The sequence below is a fragment of the Palaemon carinicauda genome, chromosome 3, assembly GCF_036898095.1.
Source record: "Palaemon carinicauda isolate YSFRI2023 chromosome 3, ASM3689809v2, whole genome shotgun sequence".
NCBI classification, from domain to species: Eukaryota; Metazoa; Arthropoda; class Malacostraca; order Decapoda; family Palaemonidae; genus Palaemon; species Palaemon carinicauda.
This window is the reverse complement of record NC_090727.1, coordinates 167335733-167359243: the sequence shown is the minus strand read 5'-3', so window position 1 is coordinate 167359243 and position 23511 is coordinate 167335733. Positions and strand designations below refer to the sequence as shown.

General features: G+C 46.1%; 1 protein-coding gene and 1 pseudogene across 1 annotated transcript in view; both read left to right on the top strand.

Moving 5' to 3' along the window:
• Positions 1–210: 210 nt before the first annotated feature.
• The window catches only part of LOC137638755 (BTB/POZ domain-containing protein KCTD5-like), a 40555-nt gene continuing 17254 nt past the window's right edge, over positions 211–23511 (top strand). Inside the window, exons 1-2 of the mRNA XM_068371100.1 lie at positions 211–414; positions 18210–18318. Of these exons, the coding sequence (XP_068227201.1) occupies positions 220–414; positions 18210–18318 (304 nt within the window). The 5' untranslated portion in view covers positions 211–219. The remainder of the gene's footprint in view (positions 415–18209; positions 18319–23511) is intronic.
• On the top strand, positions 13411–13529 carry LOC137638924 (5S ribosomal RNA; annotated as a pseudogene).

The following is a 23511-nucleotide window of genomic DNA, read 5'->3' as shown; positions in this document are numbered from 1 at the left end:
GCCATTCAGCTAAAGGGAGCTTTTAATTCACCCTTCGTATTTTATATATAATTGTTATTATGTTAGATATTTAGGAATTAGCTTTCTAAATAATTTCCAAATAATAATTTATCAATTCATATAGAAATAGATTTACAATGAGATAATTATATTCAATGTTATCATGCTAAGCAAATGGCTTCCTCATGCATTCTCAAATGTTGTTTACAGTGGGCCAACATGGCGACGTCACCTCCCCGATTAGATGATGAAAGCCTTAATAGTCGACTTAGTAGTTCGACCCGACCGAGAGAATGGATCAAATTGAACGTTGGAGGGACGCATTTTCTAACTACAAGAACTACCTTATGTAGGGATCCAAATTCCTTTCTATGTCGGCTAGTACAGGAGGATCCCGAACTTCATACTGACAAGGTTGGTCTACGGTCAGGTAGGCGGTTACCAGTCAAAACATCCACTTTTTTTCATTTATACATTAATTAGCGAACGGTATACCTATTTTTATCATTCTATTAATGAATAATATAGAGGGACGAGTTTTATAGAAATATAGCAGGACTACATCGAAATTTGTATTTCAAATCAGCAACTGTTCATGTATGATGTCAAAGTTAATTATCCAGATCGTAAACAAAATTCTCAAATCTAGAAGTTTTTTTTTTGTAAATATTTACTGTAATATAATATTCCCAATAAATAAAGTAATTGTTACTTTGAACTGTTCTCGGGGCCTTTGTGTAACGACGGACAGGACTTAACCTAAATTTACATGCCGTGACCATACCTACTCACCTAACAGGGCTAACCCCCCCCCCCCCCCCCCTGCAACCGCTCTTTAGAATGCTGTATTCTTAGTTAAATGGTTTAGGGTGTATGTATTATAGCAGCCACCTGTATGTATGATTACGGCTAACTTAGAATACGGCAGTGTAAGGGGGGTCGCAGGTGGGCGTTACCCGGCCCCTCGTTAGGTAAATAGGTAAGGGTAGGGCTTGTAGGTTAGGTTAGGGGGGAAAGTTTAGGTTAGTTGATGTCCATTTTTAATCTGTACGTGACGAACTGGCCACTGATATACAAAGGCTCCAATGGTTGAAAACGAGGAAGTTATGGGACATGGCTGTCATCTTACATACACCCCATGTTCTCATGAAGGTAATGAATGGAAATCCATAATTTTCAAATTACAATATTAAAATTCCATGACTTTTGATTAAATAACAATAACATGGGAGCCTTATCCTTATCTACTTACCTTAAACTGTCATATCCTTAGCTTCCGATAAGACAAAGTTTCAACCCTGTGTGTGCTTCCCAACTGGATTTACATTTGAAACTGGGTTTTTTAACTATTTTCTATTTCAACCCATCTATAAAATTTGAAAAATACATATTTCTGGCACTTAATTACATTAAAACCATTCAAAATATTGGACACTTTATTTCCTCTGAGAGGAAAATGGCCACTTGTTTGGATGCCAACTGCCGTTAATACAAAAATCCTTCTCTTTTTTAACTACATAGTTTCAAATTTGCGATGTAGTCAGGGAGGAGCTATTATAGGGAGATTGCTTGCATACAATCTGTGGCAGTAGTAGATTAACCAAGAGAAAGTCACATGACATTGAAAATGGCTATCAGGGCTAATAAAACAGAAAATGGAAAATCAAAGTTTAGACAGAACCCAGTGTTGAAAATTATTTGAAATGTTCTCTAAATCTTCTTGTCACATGGCAACAAAAACTAAGGGAGTAAAAAAAAAAATATTTTTATGAAAATAGGTATGTAAGTTATTCTTAACTGCTGAGTATAGGTTATGTGGTCCATACTAGTGCTTTAATAGGGATATATTCAATTACTGTATGTTGGTAAAATCAGTTTACGATTATTGTGTTGCAGTAAAGTAAAAACAATGTTTTTTCGACATGAATACAAACCCGCGTTCTTTTACTAGGAGATTGATTAGCGTGAGCAGGTGTTCAGGCTATTAATACTTTTGAGTGAGGTGGCAGCTGACACCCCCACCCCCCTCTCGGTAGAAGCGTGGGATTAGCAGGAGAGTACTCTTGATAAAGGATGTACACTCACTTGGATAACCAATTTTTGATTAGCCTTAAGAGAGTGCAGATGTGCTCGCTGCCTCTCCGCTTTTCTGTTTGTGGCTCTTCAAACTTTGTTTCTTTTATCGTTTTGGGGGTGATTGCACTTGTTTGTGAAAAAAACTGCTTGCAACTCAATCCAGGTGCTTGTGACACGTTCGTTACTTTCTTAGAGACGTATCCTCATTACAATTGCCCATTGTGCAGAGGACTCCAGTAAAACGAGTCTCCCTGGAACGAGGATTGGGAGTGTTCATCTTCCCAGTGGGAATGGTTCTGCCGAAGATGAAAGAAGAAATCTGAAAGGATTCTCTCAGACTTTCTTCTTCCGCAGTGACCCCCTCCCTTCTGTCTCTGCTCGTTTGGTCGGCTCTGGAGGACGAATGAGGAAGAGGTATGTGCCTTTTCTCATGCACGAGTCCTAAGGGAGCATCACTACCATGAGTTATTGTCCTTTCTCAAGAGTACTCGAGTTTTCTCGTTAGTGCATTCATGATTCGTCACCAGCATATTCTAACTCTTCAGAGTGAATGGGGAAGTGCCTGCACTCTCCCCTCATTTTAACAGAGAGGGTTTCTCATTACTCCTTCATGGCAGCGAGAGACACACTCCTGCCAATTGCAGAACAGATACCTACCACTAAAGGGTTTTTTTTCCCATTGAAGTTGGGATGTTGGTTTATGATCCCATGTCCCTTCCCCTCAACCTAACCTTATGCTCGTCAAACAGAGGCACAGTAATATCTTTCTGTTCTACCGCCACTTCGGCGCCTGTACCTCAGTCTCAGGCCCTGACTTGATCAGCCCCACTGACGCTAACCCTTTCTCGATTACTGATCTCTCGTGTGTTTCAGTATCAGAGACACGTAGAGATGGGGAATTCGAATTCTGGCTGGTTGGTCCCTGACCTTTGGAAAGATCAGGGCATCATAAGTGTCGACAGGTCACGCCTGCTCCAGTAGTCACTTTACATCTTTCTCATTGCTCACAGACAATATTGTGTTCAGCACGCTTCCATGTAGCTACCCCTTGGGAATCAGACTCTGCACAGTTTTGGGATATTGTTAAATTAGCTTTTACCAGCTGAGTTATATCTGGTGGCAACTGCAGCTTTATCGGATCAGCTTGTTGAACCATTTTATTTAAACAAGGGTGTCTCCAGGAACCCTAGGGCTACCTTTGTTCATAGGGGAGAGAATATGTTGTTATCCTTTCATGTTTCCCCTGCCTGGTTGGCACCTACACCTAAACCTAGTGCTCTGGCACTGTCCTCCCCACCAGTGTTAGGTCCCTTTCGTTCATGTTTCCAGGTACCAGAATATCTGGAAACAAAGAGTTGCCAGGGCAGGGCAATCCGTTCCCGATTACATAGGGGAAAGGCTTGGCCTAGTCGCAGTTTTACCCTAAGTGAGGTGTTGTAAGCCGAGGCAGGTCTCTCCACCTTCTAGACATACTTTTACCCTTGAGCTAGTTGAGGATTGAGATCTCTGAGAGAAAGATAGATCGCATTTGTTGAGCCCTAAAAGCTCCCTCTAGTCGGGGCAGACTTCCCTCACTGGAGGTTATCTCATAGTCCCAGTGTTTTTACATTCACAGGAAATTCCTGCGCCTCAGGGACTCCTCCAAATGAGACACATAGCTTCCTACCTCCTCCTCAGGCAAGTCCCAGAGTCGGAAGAATTCAAACTCTCCTGAAGTATTGGGCATCAATAGTAGTCTATAATGCCCCTCTCTTCAGCGAAGGATTCAGAGACTGTTGCTACAACTTGGCTCCTACTCCCAGCGAAACTCCTCCCAGGCCTCCTTCTCCTTCCAAGGCTTACAATGACAACCATGATCCAACCCTGTCTCAGCCAAGTTTGAGGCGTGGGTTGGGTGCTCTATGCAACGGTGATTCTGACTACTGCATACAGAAGGTGCACTACATGGATCCTTTCACCATGAAACTCCTTCCACCGTGCAGGGTGTACCGGGATCAACCTTGCTTCAGGTTTTGTCTTACTCTCGCACAGCCACTGGGCTTTGTAAACCTACCTATTCCTCACCCAAAAGGCGAATGCAACCCTAGACCCAGGTCAGTGTTTCCTTGGTCTAAGCTGGTAACGGGCTCACAACAGAGGGTTAGCTCACAAATCTCTGCTTGGAAGGAATCCCTTAGAGCTGGCAATTCTTTGAGATTACTTCCTCCTTCCTTCGTAAGGCAGGGAAGTTTGACATCCTGATGATCTTGGTTCTCCCCTGGCTTTAGCTTCAGCAGTGTCAGCCTTAACTTGAGCCTGTCAGAGGAAAAGTTGGCAGCACAACCTGTGGTATTCTCTGCCAGAGTTACCTCAGGAAGGGAGAGTCTAGTGAAGGCTACCCTTCAAATTTCATACTGAGTTGACCATTGGTTGGTTATTGTCAGCTCTTTGACCAACACTGAAGATCTCTCGAAATCTGACAAAAGCAAGTTATCAAAGACATCTTCCTGTTTGCTGCCAGGGTGGCAGAGTTCATTATGTAATCAACCAGTGAGCCAACTGTGTCTAGAATGAGGTTCTGTCAGCCCCAAGTCCCTGAGACAAATGTCAAAGAGGGAATTCTTATTGCTCTTAAACCCCGTCCTTGTCCCCAGTGGACAATTTTGTCACCCCTCCCCTTCGGTGCCAATTGTACTGAGGGCTTTGATCTTGAAGAGATGCACATAGGAATTTCCTTAACCCTTCCAGGCTGGATATCACCAAGAACAACTCTTCCAAACCAAAGAGGCAAGGAAAGGGAAGTTCTGTAGTGCTGCTAGATGTGTACATTGCGTTCGCTAGGGGAGGCTCTCCCCTGCGATACCTCCGTTGAGAATGTGCATGAGAGGCAAGTGGTCGTGTTGGGAGTGCTCCAGGGGTGAACCCTGGAAAGTAAGCCTCCTCCGAGCTTGATACGGTCACCCATCAAGTCTGTCATATTCGCCCAATGATCAGTGAACAACATAACCTTTCCGGCGGAAATCTAGACTTTTCAGCCCCGAATAAGTTTGTCCTTCAACTCCATTCAGTTGGAGACCGCAGTCTCGGTCAGACAGGCAATTAGAGAGAGGACTTTATGATTACAGTCAATTTATCAGATGCATACTCCCACATCCCGATCACAGTCGAATTATCAGATGCATACTCTTATTTCCCGATCCATCCGGCATCAAGGAAGCACAGTCAACCCTTGCTCTTCGCAGATGTTAGGTAACAGAGACGGGTGCAAAAAGTCAGGATCCACGAATACTTGTCAGTGGGACAACTTGCCTGGACCAAAAATTGGTCCAAGGACTCTACAAGGAAGTCGATGGAGACTTGTTTTGTTGGGTATCCGGACCGTCAAGTTTCTCGCCCACCAGGTTGTCAATCTTTGTGAATGTTATACTCAAAAGAAGGGACTCGGTGATTTAAAAGTTCCATCGACATGTCTCCCATGTGGAAGTGACCAAACTGAGGAATTCTACGCTGGACGGCCTCTCCTTTTTCAGGTTCAAGGACAAGTGGGTGGCAGAGTGTTGGAGGAAGTCCAACCAGGATTCTCTACTCCATAGGGCCATGACATCTCGGTCCTATGGAACAGCGCCCCCTCAGAAAAAGCTGCAGACGAGTAAGAAAGTAGGATTCTTGAGAAACGTGTTGAAAAATCCCTTTCCTGCCAAAGAACAGAAGGGCTCCAGGTCCATCTGTGAGGGAAGAGGTAGCAGAGGGGGCGGCTGAGGCCGCTCCCGCTAGAACGGGCGATGCTCCCACTTCTTGCCCACCAGTGGGGGGATGCCTGCAATGCCACTGGCAGAGGTGGCTGCAGCACGAGTCCGAACCATGGACAGTCTCCATGATTCATTCAGGGTATTGCGTCCCGTTTGTGCAATTTCTCCCTCCATTGACTCGGAATCCAGTTCCATCGAGCTCCTATTGGAAGGGATCCGCAAAGAAGCTGGTCCTTCGGACTGAGGTTCACACCATGCTGAAAAAGGGGGCTCTCCAAGAGGTCCTTTACGAAACCCCTGGCTTCTTCTGTCAACTCTTTCTTGTGAAAAAGGCATATGGAGGCTGGAGACCTATCAACGATCTCTCAGCTCTAAACTCCATTCAGCATGGAAACAGCAGATACAGTCAGACAAGCGGTAAAACCACAGGACTTCATGTGTACACTGGATCTCAAGGACGCATACTTCCAGATCCCAGTCAATCTGACTTCATGGAAGTATCTAGGGATCATTCACAACAATAGGTATTAGCAGATCAAGATGTTGTGCTTAGGTCTTTCAACAGCCCCCAGAGTCTTCACAAGAGTTTTCGCCCCACTGTCAACCTGAGTCCACAGGATCGGCACCCGTTTCCTAAGATACCGCGATGATTAACTGATCCCAGCAGACTCGGTGGCAACCCTTCTGCAGCACCAAGACAGACTCTCGCTTTGTTCCTAAACTAAAGACCTTTAGTTACAGTATTTATATGGGAGGTATCTAATAGACTTTTAATGCGAGATGGCAACCCTACCTAACCACTGTAGTGGGTAGGTAGGTGGTGGCTGGGGGGTACCCTGCCACCTATATCTACTCACAGTTCAGTGTGCTACGTCATTTTTTTTCTTTTGATAGTAGAGAACGGACGACTCTGCTCTTTCTTCCTCAAGGCTTAGCCAAACAGACTGATTGCTTTACACTCATCCTTTTTCTCTTATAGGTGTGACTGTGTTTCTTTCTGACACACCCTTGCGTACCTGTCCTGGTCACGAGGGTTGCCCTTGCGGCACCTTCTTGTCGTTGGTTATTGTTTAGGGAGTGGCTTGCCTCCCGGTGGGAAAAATTTGGGTGTCGCTGGAAGAAGAAAGCCAAGTGAGATCTTTCTTCCCCCATAGTCCTCCTCTGGGGCGAAAATACCTCTTGACTTCTTCATGCCCTCCTGGATCTCTCTCCGAAGCTCCTCCGAGGGGCAGTGAAGTAGGAGCGCAGACCTTTTGACTCCTTGGCAACCTTGGGGTACTGGGGTAGTTGTTGCTTCCCCAAGAGGAGCACTTTCACCTCCAGCTATCTGGGAGCCATTTTCTCTTGCAGGTGTGTTGCAGGCTTGGCCGTTTCTTGGAATTCCTGCTCCCCTGTCAAAGGAAGAGCTGCTGCAACTCCTTTAGCGTAGGGCTCAGAGAGACTACGTCAGTGGCTTCAACATCTTTCGGCCTGGACGTCTGCGAAGTCGTTCTCTCGCCTTTTCTTGGCCCTTCCACATGTGGAGAAGGTCAGTGCTCTCGCTCACCCCTCCAACGTCCTCTTGCTGACGACGAGTCTTCACGCCATCTTGCGACTACGTCATCACCTAATCTGCTGCCTCGTGTTTCTCCCCACAGGAAAAGTTCCTGCTTGCTTGCGCACCTCTTGCCTGCTGCGGATGTTAGGAGTGATGATCTGTCAGTTGCCAACGCTCCATTTGTATGCCAATCGCCTGGAGAAGATGCACTATCTTCTCGTCCTTCTGAACGATTACTCTCAGGACGTCGTTCGTGGCGATTTGAGGTTCATCACGGAGATCACAAATCATCACGATCTCGGCGCTCTTCTTCACGAAGGCATTCCCAATATAGAGCTAAGTGCTTGCATTCAAAGACCACAGGTTGTCACAGTCTCAGCGGTCTCATTCACTAGCTAAAAGCTTACGATCACGAACTAAAAGCTCACAATCATGAGCTACACGCTCTAGATCACTATCTGGACGCTTGCATTTATGAGCTAGGCGCTTAGTATCGTGATCAAGGCGCTCACGATCGCTAGGAAGATGTTCACGATCACAAGCAGGGCGCTCATGATCATGGCTCCCCAGACGCCTTAATTCCTATAGAACGGGATCAAGTGACGGATCTGCAATGGTGGGTGGATAAGGAAAACCTCCTCAGAGGACTTGATCATGTCCCTCCTCCAGACTTGACGTTCTATACAGATGCCTCAAAAGAAGGATGGGGTCCCCACTTGCTGCATCACACGGTCTCAGGCCTTTGGTCCGAGTCCAAAAGGTACCAGAACATCAGTTCAATCAGTTGCTAGCAGGTCACTCTGTAGTGTTAATGAGCAACAACACTACAGTGGTGGCTTATATAAACAAGCAAGGTGGTACCTTTTCACAGCCCCTATGCCATCTTGCAGTGGAGATGTATGATGGGCAGAAGAATATTCGGTGTCCCTATCAGCTCGCTTCATTCCCGGCAAGAGGAATGTGCTCGCAGACAACTTGAGCAGGATGACTCAGATAGTGGGCTCCGAATGGTCTTTGAATCCTCTGATAGCCAACAAAGTCCTGACTTTGTGGGGTTCCCCGACCGTAGATCCATTTGCGACGTCCCTGACTTCAGGCTCCCGCTGTATTGCTCCCCAGTCCTAGACCCTTAGGCTCTATGGCAAGATGCATTCCAACAATGGTGGGACAACATTGATGTATATGCCTTTCCCCATTCTGTCTGATGAATAAAATGCACAACAAGACCAGAGCATCCAACAATCTAATGATGACCCTCATAGCTCCGCTATGGCATCGTGCAGAATGGTTTCCAAACCTTCTGCAACTCTTATTAGATCTCCCAAGGGAACTACCTCCACGACAAGATCTACTCAAGCAACCACATGTGGACATCTTTCACAAGGTTGTCCCGTCTCTATGGCCTCATATATGGAAATTATCCAGCATCTCCTCTCTCAGAGAGTTTTTTTGCAACAAGTTGTGAGAAGGATGTCTGGACACTTGCGAAGATCTTCAGTCTAGGTATACCAGACAAAGTAGACAATCTTCTGTGGGTGGTGTCGCGGAAGGGGTATCTCTCCCTTCGATTCCACTATTTCAGTAATAGCGGAATTTCTTGAATACCTTTGGGATAAAAAACTCCTTTGTTCCGTAACCGAAATACAAACCACGCTATTTACATTGGGTTTACCTTTTAGCGTAGCTGAAATGGCGAGCCATTAGAATTTAACGAGGGTGTATTACCCCCGCGCTAGTTAGGGAGGGGGTTAGGGGAGTGGTAGCCAGCTACCCCTCACCCCCTCACACACCGATGAATTGCTTCACTTTCCCTTTTGGCTCGGACATGGACAGACGTCTCTGTCTTTGTCCTCGCTTGGCAGCCATTGTTTGTTTTGTCTTTACTTAATCACTTACTTTTCTTTTACTCAATATATATGTAAACATTTTCTCATGTTTATGTATATATTTGAGTATAGAAATCAGTAAGTTTCCTTTTCAGAGTTTGTGCTTGTGTGTGTAGTGTACGATATCTCCGTGGAGCCCTCGACAGTTAGGCCACCATGGTGTAATTTCATGGGTCGCGATCGAGTTTGACTTCGGTCTTTCTCTCTCTCTCTTTTGAGGTCGTTCACCCTTTTACTACGTTACTACGCCTTTTGTAGCTTCCTTCCCGTGTGGGGGGGTTGCTACGCCGTACGTTTTGTCTCAATTAGTTTATGAATCTATTGTATTTGTTGATTTTTCAGCTTTGTAGAACGATTCCTTCCGGGGTTTTCGTTCTTTCTTTTTAGTGTTCATTCATTTTTAAATTACATAATTACATAGTTACATAATTATAATTGTTATAATTCTGTGTTGGTTACAGCTCTCCTTCCGTGAGTGTAAGTGGTTGTGAGGGCACGTGCCTGTTGTGTAATTCTTGTGTTCCTTTCCCTCGGGATTCCTCTTCGGAGCCTTCCCGGGGAAATGAATGTGTACTAATGATTTTTGTTTGATTTTTTTACAGTTACCGATCTAGTTCGTTTCTGTAATGTGACAACGGTGTGAGCTGTCTTGTTGAGGCCTGGGGATTCGGCTGTTGCTGCCTCCCCTATGGATCTTCGTTAGGGGCGTGTCTCCTTCTTCTGGAAGTACTCCCGTGACTATTGACAGCTCTCCAGTTCATTTTAGAACTCTCAGGAGGTTCGCCTCCTTGGGTGGGTAACTTTCCTTCCGAGGGAAGTTTTTCCTGTCCAGGATTGAGTTTTTCCCCTTTTGGGGGGTTCTTCTCTTGCCTTTTTTTCGTGCGACTATGCTCTTGGTGCTGAGCGGTCGCACCTGCAGTTTCGCTCAAGGGGCTGGGCAACTGCAGGAGCCCCTCTTCAGAGGATTGCTCCGTTTAGGTCACTGGCTGACCAGTCTCTTCTACGAAGTGTTTCTCTTTCGTTCGCAAGAGAGTACACTCATAGAGACTCCTCTTCGGAGGATTCTTCGGCTGTTGTTGCTGTTGGCCTCCTTCGCCGTAAGGCTCACCGTCCGCCTCGTCGTAAGGGCCTCCCATCTCCCTATAAGGGTGCTAAGAGGCGCCTTTTTGAATCTCCGTATGCAGCCTACAACTCCTTCTTCTTGATCTTCCGCCCCTGGTGCAGATGGACAGCAGTCTGACCTCGTCTTCCGACGGACAACGGTCTTCCGCGGACATCAGTCTCCCGACGGACACACAACGGTCTTCCGACGGACATCAGTCTCCCGACGGACAACGATCCCTTCGGGGCAAAGGGTTGCCTCCCACGGGGGTTCTTCCCTTGCGTGTCAGGGTTCCCCTGCGCGCCCTTCTGCTGTGTTCTCTCCTGCTCAGTGTTAGCGCTCTCCTGCTCATCAGCGCTTTCCTGATCGCCAGCGCTCTCCTGTTCGCCAGCGCTCTCCTGTTCGTCAGCGCTCTCATGATGATCATCTCTGCTGTTCCTGTTGGTTCCTGTTACGCGCCCTGTGCACCCACGTTCACCCTCGCGATTTAGAACTTCGGTTCAGGTCTTGGACAAGGACTCTTCTTCTACGCACAGGCTTCCACGCGTTGCCTTCTGCTCGCCAGCGATCACCAGCTCGCCAGCGACCATAGACGTGTCAACGTTCACCTGCTCGTCAGCGATCTCCTACGCGTCAACGTTCACCTGCTCGTCAGCGATCTCCTACGCGTCAACGATCGCCATCGATCTGCCACGCGTGTCAGTTTCCCTGGACACCATCAGTAGCGATCTAGCGCTCGCCTGCTGTGGACCACGATCTCCGGTAGCTGAGTCTTGCCGTAGATCTTCCTCCTGCTCGCCAGCGCTCACCTTTACTTCTGTCCTTCTGTGCGCCAGCTTTCTTCAATCGCCAGCGCACATCTGCGCGCCCTTTTCTGCCACGCACCAATGGGCGCCAACGGTTTTCTGACCGTCTAGGATCGCCTGATTAACAGCTTGCTTCAGCGCTCACCTTCCTGATGCACCTGCGCGCCTTCTGTTAGCGCGATGCGCGCTGACCATCACTAGTCTCTCTCACGTTGGCAATCGCCTACGCGCCCACGCGATTCTTCACCTGCGCGCTAGCGTTTTTGTTAACGCACCACCGCTCGCCAACGCGCCTTCACTCGCCTACGGGCTATCGCTCGCCAGAACGCGCCATCGCCCGCCTACGCGTCATCTGTCTCCCGACCGCCTGCGCTCACCCGCGCGACCGCACTCCCATGTGCCTGCACGCCTACGCTCATGCGCGACCGCACGCGAACCAACGGTATTCCATCGCGCGGACGGAAGGTGTTCCGTCGCGCGGACCGACGGTGTTCCGTCGCGCGAGCCGACGGTGTTTCATCGCGCGAACGTCGGCTTAATTCTTGCAGTATCCTTTGCTCGCCTACGGGTTATCGCTCGCCGACCACCAGCTCTCGCCCTTCCTACCACGCTCGCCCTCCTTCTGCGCTCCTTCGCGCACCTTCGTTTGCTTTCCTGCGTGCCCGCGCATGGGCGCTTACACGTTCGCCCACGCGCAAACCATTGATTTATCATCGCGCGAGCGCCAGGGCGATTGCGACCGCGTTTCCCGTTGGGGTTTCGTAGCATGGCCAGCCTGGCGAGTCTTCTGGAGCGTATTTCCAGAACACGGCCTCACCCCGTAAACGCAGAGCATGGCACATGCAAGAGCAGGAAGAATCTTCAGGGTATGTCTGAGCAACATTCTTCTTTCCAGAACCTGGGTTAGCCCTTCCTCGTCATTCCCTGGAAGAGTTTTGCCAGGGAGCTTTCCGTTCGAGATTTCTCCATCGGCCAAGGGGTGACTGGTTTACCCCTTCCTCTTCTCCATCTCGTAAGGCAATAAGGTAAGACCCGAGGTTTTGTTCAAGGAAGCTACAGGAAGGTCATGGGTACTTTCCTCCTCTCGTGCTCAAGCACCTTGGCGTTTCGTCCCCAAGTTTCGAACTTGCGGGCAAGCTCAATGTTGGACCATCTGGATGCAATGACCGAGGGCTTCCTTTCGGGTGTCTCATCCGTGGATGTCGACAACCTCAGACACCCTTCCATCCTTGGGAAGAGTTTGTTTGTGCCCAAGGACAGAGACATAGACAGCGGTTGTGCGGAGGAAGTCGACTTCCGTTTTTCACTCCTCCAAGGCGCTTTCTTCCAGACCCTGCAGGGCTCCAGCGCCTCTTTCTTTCAGCCTCGTCGGCCTAAGTTATCGGACCGGCTACGACAACTGAGACAAGGTGTCCAATAGCAGTCCCCTCCTGTCAGGAACAGGTAGCACGGGAGGCTCTCCCCGGGGGGCATAGTCCTAGAGGGAGCGGCAGAGTTCACGAACTCTAGGATTGGCAACCCCCCCTTGCAGGTTTCACGCTGGGAGGATGCCTAAGGTTACTCATCCGGATGACAGCTTCCCGATGTCCATTCCTGCACAATCTCCGTGATCAGCCAAGGATATCGCGCCTGCCGTCTCTGTCAGCGAATTCAGTGTCTCTGAACCTCTATGCCATAGGGTCGGCAAGAGTTTGCCCGTTTGGGCAGAATGATCCATGCCTTAGGAGAAGGTCCTCCATAGGATCGTCGACGGCTTCACCCCCCGGCTTCTTCAGTCAATCCTTTCTCGTAAGAAAGTATCTGAGACGGGAATTCCGTAGTCGACCTCTCAGCTCTGATCAAGTTTGTCGAACAAACTTCGTCCAGCGTGGAACAGCAGAATCGATCAGACTGGTAACGAGGCGACAGGACTCCTTAGGCCTGGATCGGAAGGACGGGTACTTTCAGTTTCCATTCCATCCATCTTCCAGAAAGCTCGTGGAATTCAGCCTAGACTACAGGTATTCCTGCTTAAGATGCAGTGTGGCGATCCTGCCGTGGCATCGCAGGTTTTTCCCCAGAGAACTCTCCCTGCTTTTCTCATGGCCGCTCGGGAGCAGGCTGCCGCCTCCTTCGCCTTTTGGAAGTCTGGTCAACTCCAGTAGGCTCGGGTTCGACCTTCTTCAACGCCGGGACAAGCTTCCGGATCCTTACCATGAGTGGGGGTTCATGGTAATTTGCTAGGAGCCTTCTCTTCTTCGGCCTCAACATCTGGAGTATCTAGCCATGATATTGAGTCAACGGCCTTACCACGTTGGAAACCCAGCTTCTCGTCTGTTCAGCGAGGTTAAGCAACATCGGGTCTGGTTGGTACTTGGATGGGTGACCGCCTGGGGACGCCAGATTCTGTTGCCGCCTTCTCCGAGCCTTCCCTTCAGTTAACTGTGGCAAGGCTGAGGAGAGTCGCAGTACCTGTTTTCAGTCGGGCAGAGCTTTCAGCCCTACCTTGGAACGTTTCCTAGGTCTCTTTCCTCATTGACCCGTCTAAAGTTCCGAATGGTCGCCTCAGGATAAGTTCCCTGTGGGGCGGCCCAAGTTCCGGTGGTTTCAAAGCAACGATTAACCGGACTTTCTGGCCCCTATGGGACCAGCGGGACGATTAGACCTGCAATGGGGATTGATCTATGGAACCTCTTGATGGGAGTGGATATTCTCGTCCTTTCCCCACATTTTTGATGCTGTTCTCGGACTCGTCAAAGAAAAGGGGGGGGGGGTGGCATGTTCCGGTCCAGGCCTATGGTCAGGACCTGAAGGATACCTCTCCATCATTCAGGCAGGCTTAGGGGCCGTAGTCTGGCCCCTCTACAGATCCTACAGCTCCTGCCGAGTCGCTCCGTGCGCGACGACTTCATGGTACTGGCGTGTTCTAACCAGCAAGGGACGCATTTTCATACCTTCGCATCTTGCAGTAGAGATACTGAGATGTTTTGAGATCCTCTCAATACCACCATCGGCTCGCTCATTCCGGGCAGAGGAATGTTCTCTCCGACTATCCGAGCAGAGCCTCGTAGAGAAAGTGTACCTGGGGCTCTTTGGCCTTGAGTAACCAGCAAGTCCTGGCCTGGGGGACCTGATCGCGACAGCTTGGAACCTCAAGCTTCCGCTTTTCTTCCCCCCAGTCTCAGACCCCGAGACTCTTTGGCAAGATGCATTCCGGTGATGGTGGAACAACATCGACGCCTGCGTCTTCCCTCCTTTGTTGTCTGTTGAGAATGGGTCTCAACAAGACCAGGTTGTCTGTCAACCTTTCAATGGCCCTGAGAGCTCCACTGGGACTATACGCAGAACGGTTTCCGGACCCTCTGCTTCCCCTGACGGAACTCCCGGGAGAGCTTCTCCCACGGCACAGGCTACTCAAACAACCACACTGCAACATCTTTCACGAGCCGGGGCGTCGCTTTGTCTTCATGCCTGGAGACACTACGCCTCCTCCTCAAGAAGAGACAACCCGCTACAGTCGCGGGACGTAGGTCGCGTCATCTGCGACAGTCATCCGCAGGGGTCTTCCAGGCGAAGTGGAGTCTTCGGTGGTTGGTTTCGTGGGAGATATACCTCTTCCCTTGAGGCCTCTTCTCCAGCAATAACGAACTTATTGCTTTTCGGCGGGAGGAAACTCCTTTCCGCTCTCGGCAGTGAAGCCTGTCGCTCAGCCTTTCCCTGACCTTCAGGCAGAAAGGAATAACTTTTTTCTTCCCGTTGGACCTTTCCTCGCTCATGCGAAGCTGTGAACGTCCCTGCCCTAGTCGGAGTGAGACCTCCAACATGGAGCCTGGCTCGGACTTTTTAGTTCCTTAAGAGATCTTCTCAAGACCCTTTAGGTCAGGCCTCTGATCGTATTCCGTCTTGGGGCTCCTGCTCACTCTGGCCGCGGCCAGTGTGTAAGCAATCTTCTTGGTCTCGTACGACTCCGCCCTTTCTAAGAAATGGGGGAAGGCAACTTTCAGGTTCGCTCCTGAGTTGTTGGCTCGACTCAGAATCTTGGGGTCCCGGCCCTTCGGTCCAATTCCTTTAAGATTTCGAGTCACCATTCTGTATCTGATGTCCCAAAACCTTCTCCTTCTTACCAGTAAAGGAATCGAGAGGTTAGCTTTGGGAACAGCTGCAGTTTGTCCTCACGTGCAGCCGGGTTGGGAGCACAAGGAGGACACGGGGGAGAGTCACCAGTATACCTCTTCAGCTCGGACTCAAGGACATTCATCTCGACCTGAATCCAGACCCTCCCCCGTCACGTCGCCCTACAGTACGATGTCGGATACATCGCAACGTCCCTCGCCTTCGAGTAATACTACTCTGTGACGCAGGTGCTACAAGCTGGACTCTGGAAGCGTCTAATGACCTTCGCAGCCCGCTTCCTGCAGGGCGTGACCCACAGGAGTTTCGATACGTTTCTATCGCTCTGTGGTGGCTACACAACAGCTGGTCTAACCTCAGGCTCCTTTTTGGACAGGTAGCAGAAGGTTGAGGGCATTGTTATCAGGTTTTAGTCTGCATGAACGAAAGAAGTATGTCTGGCCCTTACTTCTTTCTTAATCATCCCCTCTACTGGGAAGCAGCATCCTGGTCTCTGCATAGCTGACCTCAAACCTCTGCAGGTAAACCATGCTTCCTTGTGTTCCGAGTATTGAGTCAATACTGTCGCGTCCCCCATACCCTGACGAGGTGGTATTGGGAACGTCCTAACCCAGAGTTCCTTCTGGAACTCCAGGTCAACTGCCTAGGACGGGTCACACTTCTTCCTTCACACACAAGCTTATGTAGGCCACACGGTTCCTTGCGGAGCAAGGAACTTTTGAGGTGCAGGGACTCCTTTTCTCGAGTGCGACTCACTCGGATTCTGAGTCCCCGGGTAAAGCCAAAGCCAGTATGGCTGGGGACTTTCCACCCTTCCTAAGGGGTAAGTCACCCAATGTAAATAGCGTGGTTTGTATTTCGGTTACGGAACAAATGACAAATTCGAAGATAATTTGTATTTTTCCTAACCATACAAACCTTAGCTATTTACATATATTTGCCCGCCAGCCCTGTCCCCCAAGACAAGTCCTACCTCTAAGTGAAAGTGAAGCAATTCATCGGTGTGTGAGGGGGGGAGGGGTAACTAGCTACCACTCCCCTACCCCCCCCCCCCCCCCCCCCGCTAACTAGCGCGGGGGTAATACTCCCTCGTTAAATTCTAATGGCTCGCCATTTCAGCTACGCTAAAAGGTAAACCCAATGTAAATAGCTAAGGTTTGTATGGTTAGGAAAAATACAAATTATCTTCGAATTTGTCATTTCGGTATCAGCGGTAAAAGGCTATCGCTCAGTCTTAAGCCTAACTTTTAAACTGAAAGGAGTAGATCTTTCCTCTTTGTTGGAGCTTTCCTTACTCATAAGATGCAAAGTTATGAGATTACTTGCCCCAGTCAGAGATCTCCGACCTTCTTGGAACGTGGTTTGCGTCTTGAGGTCCTCAAAAGATTCATTATGCCATGCAACAGACTCTAATCTCACTTTGAAGATGGCGTTTCTGCTCACTTTAGCTTCTGCAAAGAGAGTCGGTGAATTTCATGGTCTCATACGATGTAGCCCATTCAAGGGGATGAGGGAGGTGACACTCGGCTTCGTCCCAGAGTTCATTACAGAGACTCAAAATCTGGGGGTACTGGACCCTAGAATTGGGCCCTTTCAAATTAAGAGTCTACGTTTTGGAACCAATGACCCAGATCAGTTATTACTATGCCCAGTGAGATATTATCTTAAATGCATTGCAGGAACTCAGCCCTGTTCACCAGCATGGGTAGAATAAAGAGGAGGGTCACCAAAAAACCATTTCATCATGGATTCGCAAGGTCATAGGCTCTGCTGTATATTCTTACCCTCCTCCAGTTCGACAACTTAGAGCTCACAATGTCAGGTATATCAGTACAGCCCTAGCGTTTAAACGCAACTTTTCAATGTTGCATGTTACAAGCCGGGCGTGCGGAAGCATCTGATGATCTTCACCGGCCTCTTATTTGCAAGACAGAAGACTCGATATGTTCTCTGTCAATCTTGTGGTGGCTACACAACAGGTGGTTTGAGAATGCCTCGGGGCTCCTTATTGGACAGGTAGCAGATGGTTGAGGGCATTGGTTACCTGGGTCAAGTCTGGGATGAATGAATAAGAATGACTGGCTCTTTTCTTTTCTTCCTCTTCCCCTCTCTTGGGGAACAGCGCCATGAGTCCCTCTGCATGGTGGCATCATCCTCTGTAGGTAACAACCATTTCCCTTGTATAACCTAGTACAGGTATGGTTATTACTGCTATTTTATACTTGTACTCAACCCCAGTGCTTCCTGCTAGGTAAGCATTGCGAAATGTCCTAGTATATAGTGAGCATTCCTTTTTTAACTCTGAATATCTTTACCTAGACATTAATATGTGATCTCACAACCAAACAGGTTACACAGGCCCCTATCATAGTCACTTATGTATTATTTAGCGAGGTGTCAAGGTTTTCCTAGATACAGTCTAATACTGTACAAGGAGCACCCGGGTCAATGACCAAGCCAATTGTTGGACTTACTACCCTCCTAAGGGCGAGTCATCCCTTTAAATAATTTAAGGTTTGTTAATGTAGGAACAAATGACAAATTTGGAAATAATTTGTATTTTTCCTAACTAGTACTCTACAAACCTGTAGTTATTTATACAAATTGTTCCGCTAACACGTGTCCCCCTATAAGTTCTGCCTACAATAAAAAAAACTTACGTAGTTCACCAATGAGTGAGTAGATAGTACCCAGCCAACCCTTATTCTCCCCGCTATAGCGGTCGGGTAGGGTTGCCACCTCGAATTAAAAGTCCAATGGCTACCCTTCTAGCTTCGTCAAAAGATAATCCCTATAAATGATTACAGGTTTGTATTATTTAAGAAAAATGCAAATTATTTCCAAATTTTTAATTTTTATTTTAGTAAGCAAGGGCCTATTTTTCATTAATAATGTTCCTTGGACCTTTTTTTCACTTTGTGTCCTAATTTTTTATATAAGAAATAAGGGTAATTTTTCTTTCAGGATGAAAATGATGCCTACTTAATTGACAGAGATCCAACATACTTCAGTCCTGTCTTAAATTATCTACGCCATGGAAAATTAGTGATTAATAAGGACTTAGCAGAAGAAGGTGGGGATTTTACATTTTGTTGTACTGTATCTAATGGCTGTAAGGAAGTAAGCTTGATATTGATATTCCATTTTGCTATCATCCTTTTATTTTTTTATGATAGAGTATTATGATGATAATTTTTTTTAATGACTTCTTATTGAATTGATGGAGGTAATCTTATAACAATTTTTGTAAAGGTTATGAAAAAACTATTAGTTGTGAATTTAGAGTTAAGGTGGAATATTTCATGTCTCATAATTCTCTTTAAACACACTTAGTGAATCCAAGCTAGCTTGGTGAGGAAGAGTGTTTGGAGAAGTATTATGTAGGAATACAGTATTTTGAGTTAAAACTACAGTATTGTAATATTATCTTCTGTTCACCAATACAAAGAAAAACAGTAGAAAGGAATTCATCACAGGTTATTAACCATTAGTTTGACAATCTTTATGGGGAGAATAGGGTACAGTATTCTATGGTTATTAAGTATGTAGTGAGTATAATGACCTATTTCATTGTTGTACACCATGTCACTGTCATTGTACACAAATTGTTTTCCCTTTATGGCTAGGGTAGCTTACTCTATGGAACCTCTTACTGTATTGTTAATTAGGCTATGAATTTGTCAGTCATTTATGTATTTAAGGTGAAGGAAATTCTCTGATTTTTATTTAACTTTGTTACTTTTTATTCTTACACGGATACAAACTTCTGCGTCGTTTCAATGGGTTACTGTACTCCTATTTTCATTTTCTACGATGAGACAGTCAAAAGAAAAAGGAATTTCATTGCATCACACTATGGTTGCTAAACAACCACAGTGCATGGTGGTATGGGGCACCGTCGCATGACACTTCACTACACTCCTGGTCGTTACATTAAGAGAACGAATCCCTTTCTCTCTTTGTGAACTAGACATACGCATTCGCCACACATAATCTCATAGTGCTTAGTTCTTGTGCCTTATTTATTTTTTATTATTCAGTGTCACTTGCATTATTATCATGTGTGAGTTACGACAGTGCATTATAGCCAATAAGCCTAATATCATGCGTTCATGCCCCAGCCTGGATGAACGTCCATCTGGCACCTTCACGAGTTGGGTAGATGTTGATCCGCATCCAGTTTGCCCCTTTTGCTGTTGCAAGAAATGTTCAGTGGAATCATAGTGTGATTACTATAGGGAGTGGCTGTCCTCTCAGTGGGAGAGATATTCTTCTCGTCACAGTAAACGAATTAAGCGAGATCGCTCTCCTTCGTCTTTTGCCAGCAGTGGCAAGAAACCAAGTTTGTTTCTGCAGCAAACGTTATCTCCCAACCTGGTCCTTCATGTCAGGAACCCACTGAGGCTCCAGTCATAGATGATGAGGGCCAAAATAATTTTGTAAATGTTTCACCACCCAGTGTTGATAATGTACAGTACTGTATAAACTTGAGTCGGTACTTGTAGGGGATCCTTTGGCTACGGCCGCTGTGCTCCCAGTTGTTTCAGAATGGTCTTTGCTTCCTCTAGTGGTGAAGAGACTTTTGACTTAGTGAGGTTCCCAGTCTCTGGACAAGTTCACCACTCACTGGAATCACTAACTCCCTGTGTATTGTTCACCAATCCCAGACTAAGCTCCAGTAATGGAAGATGCATTTCAGCTCCCGTGGGACAGACTAGACTTTTACTCGTTTTTGCCATTCTGTCTGATTTGCCAGATCCTGAACAGAGTCTGAACATACTAGGAAGTCGGAGAAATGCGAGTAGCTCCAAAATATCCAACAGTAGAGTGGTATCTTTACTTGCCGGAACTTCTCATGGAAGTTCCAAAATGGCCAAGCCTACTACATTATCCACATATAAGAAAGTTCCACAACGCAGTGCATTTCCTGTCACTTCACGGCTGGAGACAATCCAGCATCTCCTCCGAAAAAGTTTTTTCAGGACCAACTGCAAAATAACTTCCCGGATACTGTACAGTACTGCCTCGATACAAAATTAATTCGTTCTTGAGTGGCTTTTGTTTTGTGAAAACTTAGTACAGTAATACCTTGAGATACGAGCTTAATGCGTTCCGGGACCCGAGCTCGTATGCCAATTCGTTTGTATCTCGGATCAATTTTTCCCATGTGTAATAACTTTTAAAAATTAATCTGTTCCCACCCTCTGAAAAAAACACTTGAAAACAGTATATTACAGTGGAAAAACATAGTTTTTAATTGTTCTAATTCACAACCTACACTCACAAAATAACAAATACTTATGTACTGGTTATGATCTGCAATAAAAGATGACATTATTATGGAGTTCTTACCTTCGAGACAGACGGTAGCGGCCAACAGCAGTGTGTGCGGAGGAGGAAGGAGAGAGACTTGATGGCAACATGTTCGTTACGCTATACTTTTGTAACACTACGTAACATATCTTAAACTTTAAATTTAACTTACATAAAATTAGCTTACTGTACCCACACTTAAAAATAAGTGTTAATCTACACTAAACTTAATTCTAATTTTGTTTTCATTTTTTTACTGTTCTTCTGGCTTGGCTATTTTTGACTCTTTCACCTTCACTTTTTGCCGGCCTTTTTAACCCTTTTACCCCCATGGACGTACCGGTACGTCCTTGCAAAAAACTGCTATTTACATTTTTTTTTTTTTTTTTGCATATTTTTGATAACTTTATGAGAAACTTCAGTCATTTTCCAAAAAAATGAGACCAACCTGACCTCTCTATGACAAAAATTAAGGATGTTGGAGCAATTTAAAAAATATATGTTGCAAATGTGCTTGAAAAAGAAAACGCCTGGGAGTTGAGGGTTGGAAAGAAAGTTCCAAATAGCTTGGGGGTAAAAGGGTTAAAAGGAACCTGTCTAGTGATGTTTGCTTTTGTCTCCCCTTCAAGATGTTACGAAAATGACGTACACAAGTGTCGTCACAAAAGGCTAGCGCACGACCACACGCCAACTTGTCCGGGTGCCTCTTTTCTATAAAAACTGAAAACTCCAGGTACTTCACCAACATGTCTGATTTCCTTCGTAGAAAGGTGGTCTTTCGAGTCGGAACTTGCTGCTTCCCCATGCCTCGCAACCGAGTGTATCTCAGTCCTTTTTTTTAAATCATTCAACCAGCCACGACTGGCTTTGAAGTTTTCCGCTGGCGTCGAAGTCTCCCCTCTCTCAGCTGCTTGTTTTCTTTCAAGTCATCGTAGATTCCACTGGCCTTTTCACGGATGATCGTCTCAGTCACGCTATCTCCCGCCAACTGTTTCTCCTTTATCCATATTAAAAGAAGCCTCTCCATCTCGTCATGAATATCACTGCACAGCTTGGAAAGGATGGTTAGTCCTTTGGAAGGCTTGGTGCTCTTCATAGCATCCTTCTGCTTGAGGATGGTACATATTGTTGATGTACTCCTCTCATATTGGAGACCCAGCTCAGTCACTGGTACACCTCTCTCATGTTTTTCGATTATTTCATGTTTTATCTCGATTATCATCATAAGCTTTTTCTTTTCACTACCCTTGTTTGCACTCGCTTGCTTTGGACCCATTTCTTATTCACTTAATTCTGTACCGATTAACGCAAAAAACGCGTAAAAGATGCAAACACTACGGCCGATGCTCGGAGATAACTTTATGCGACAGAGATCCGACGGGAAAGAGCGAGCGATGTTGTCCTCGTGAGCAGCCTCTCGCACACTCGGCCACCTTGCAGCTGCATAGGGAACCGTTTCATATCTTCATATCTCAGATTTTTCTCTCTATCTCGGGGCAAAAATTTGCTTGAAAATTTCCACGTATATCAAATTTCTCGCATGTTGGGGCACTCGCATGTCGAGGTATTACTGTATTATGAATCATGTTTTACGTGTAAATTGCCTAATTCGTTCCAAACCCTAAATAAACACCACATTAAGTTTTATAATAAAGCTACAATATAACCACAATGAAATACTGAACAGCCAAATACGTTTGAATCATTCAATATATCTAACCTAACTGTTAATACCTGTAAATTAAGAAGTTAGTAGAATATAATGCAATAATAAATGGAAAATAATACAATACATATACTGTTGTACAATACTGTACATATACAAAATATACAGTACCATATGTACTGTACTATTTTTATAGTTACCCTTACTATAGAGATATACATTTTCTGTTATGTATAAACAACCTGTTTTCTTCAACTGATCTCAAATTTTTAATGGGTAACTATTTTATTCTCGGCCTGGCTGCCAAATCTCTTTTCTTATCATAATACATTTTTTGCACTGGGAGTTGAAAAAATCTTTGTATCTCGTTTCGCATCATAAGAATTTCGTAAGTAGATGCTTTCGTATCGACAGGTATCATTGTATCCCTGAAAGTTGTCCTCAGCAGTCTACCAGACCAAGTGGAAAATCTTCTGTAATTGGTGTTGTAAGGCCATTATTCCCCTGATTGCAGACTTTTTGGTGTTCCTGAGGAATGAGAAATCCCTTGCAGACACTGCAATAAAAGGCCTTGAGACAGGTTTTCAAATTGAAAGAGCTTGACCTCTCTCTATGGGAACTCTCAGCTCTCATTCAGAGTTTCGAGCAGACTTGTCTTCCTCGAGAACTGGGATGTGATTAAGGTTCTCAGGTCTTTCAAAAAAAAAAAACCCTACAGACCTATGCATAAAGCCTTAAACAGGGACCTTACTTTAAAGATAATTTTCCTCCTTGCATTAGCTTCAGCCAAGAGAGTAAGTGAGCTACAAGATATATCTTATCTTATATCACATTCCAGAGGGTGGAAAGAATTAGCCCTTTCATTTGTTCCTGAATTTGTGGCCAAAAACCAGAATCCGGTTGAAAACGATATTAGATTTGACTCTTTCTTGATGTCTGTCAAAGAGGTAACTGATGATCTCGGTGGATGGCATTTTACCCTGTCCCCTGAGATTAATTAAAAAGTATTTAAAGAGAATGGCATATCTTAGGCCTTAAATTTTCAATTTGTACATGAGCACAGTTCACTCCAAAAAGAAAGTATCCAAAAATACAATTTCACTTTGGGCGAGAGAAACAATCTTGAGAGCTCATAAATCCTCGAGAAGTGTCACCCCCTTCACCCCTGAGCACATCCGTGGTTTTTTTTTCTGCAATCCTTAACGTTCTATAAAAACTACTCAGTAGCGCAAGTCCTCAAAGTTGGTGTAAGGAAGAGACAAAACCACTTTTATGGACCATTACCTT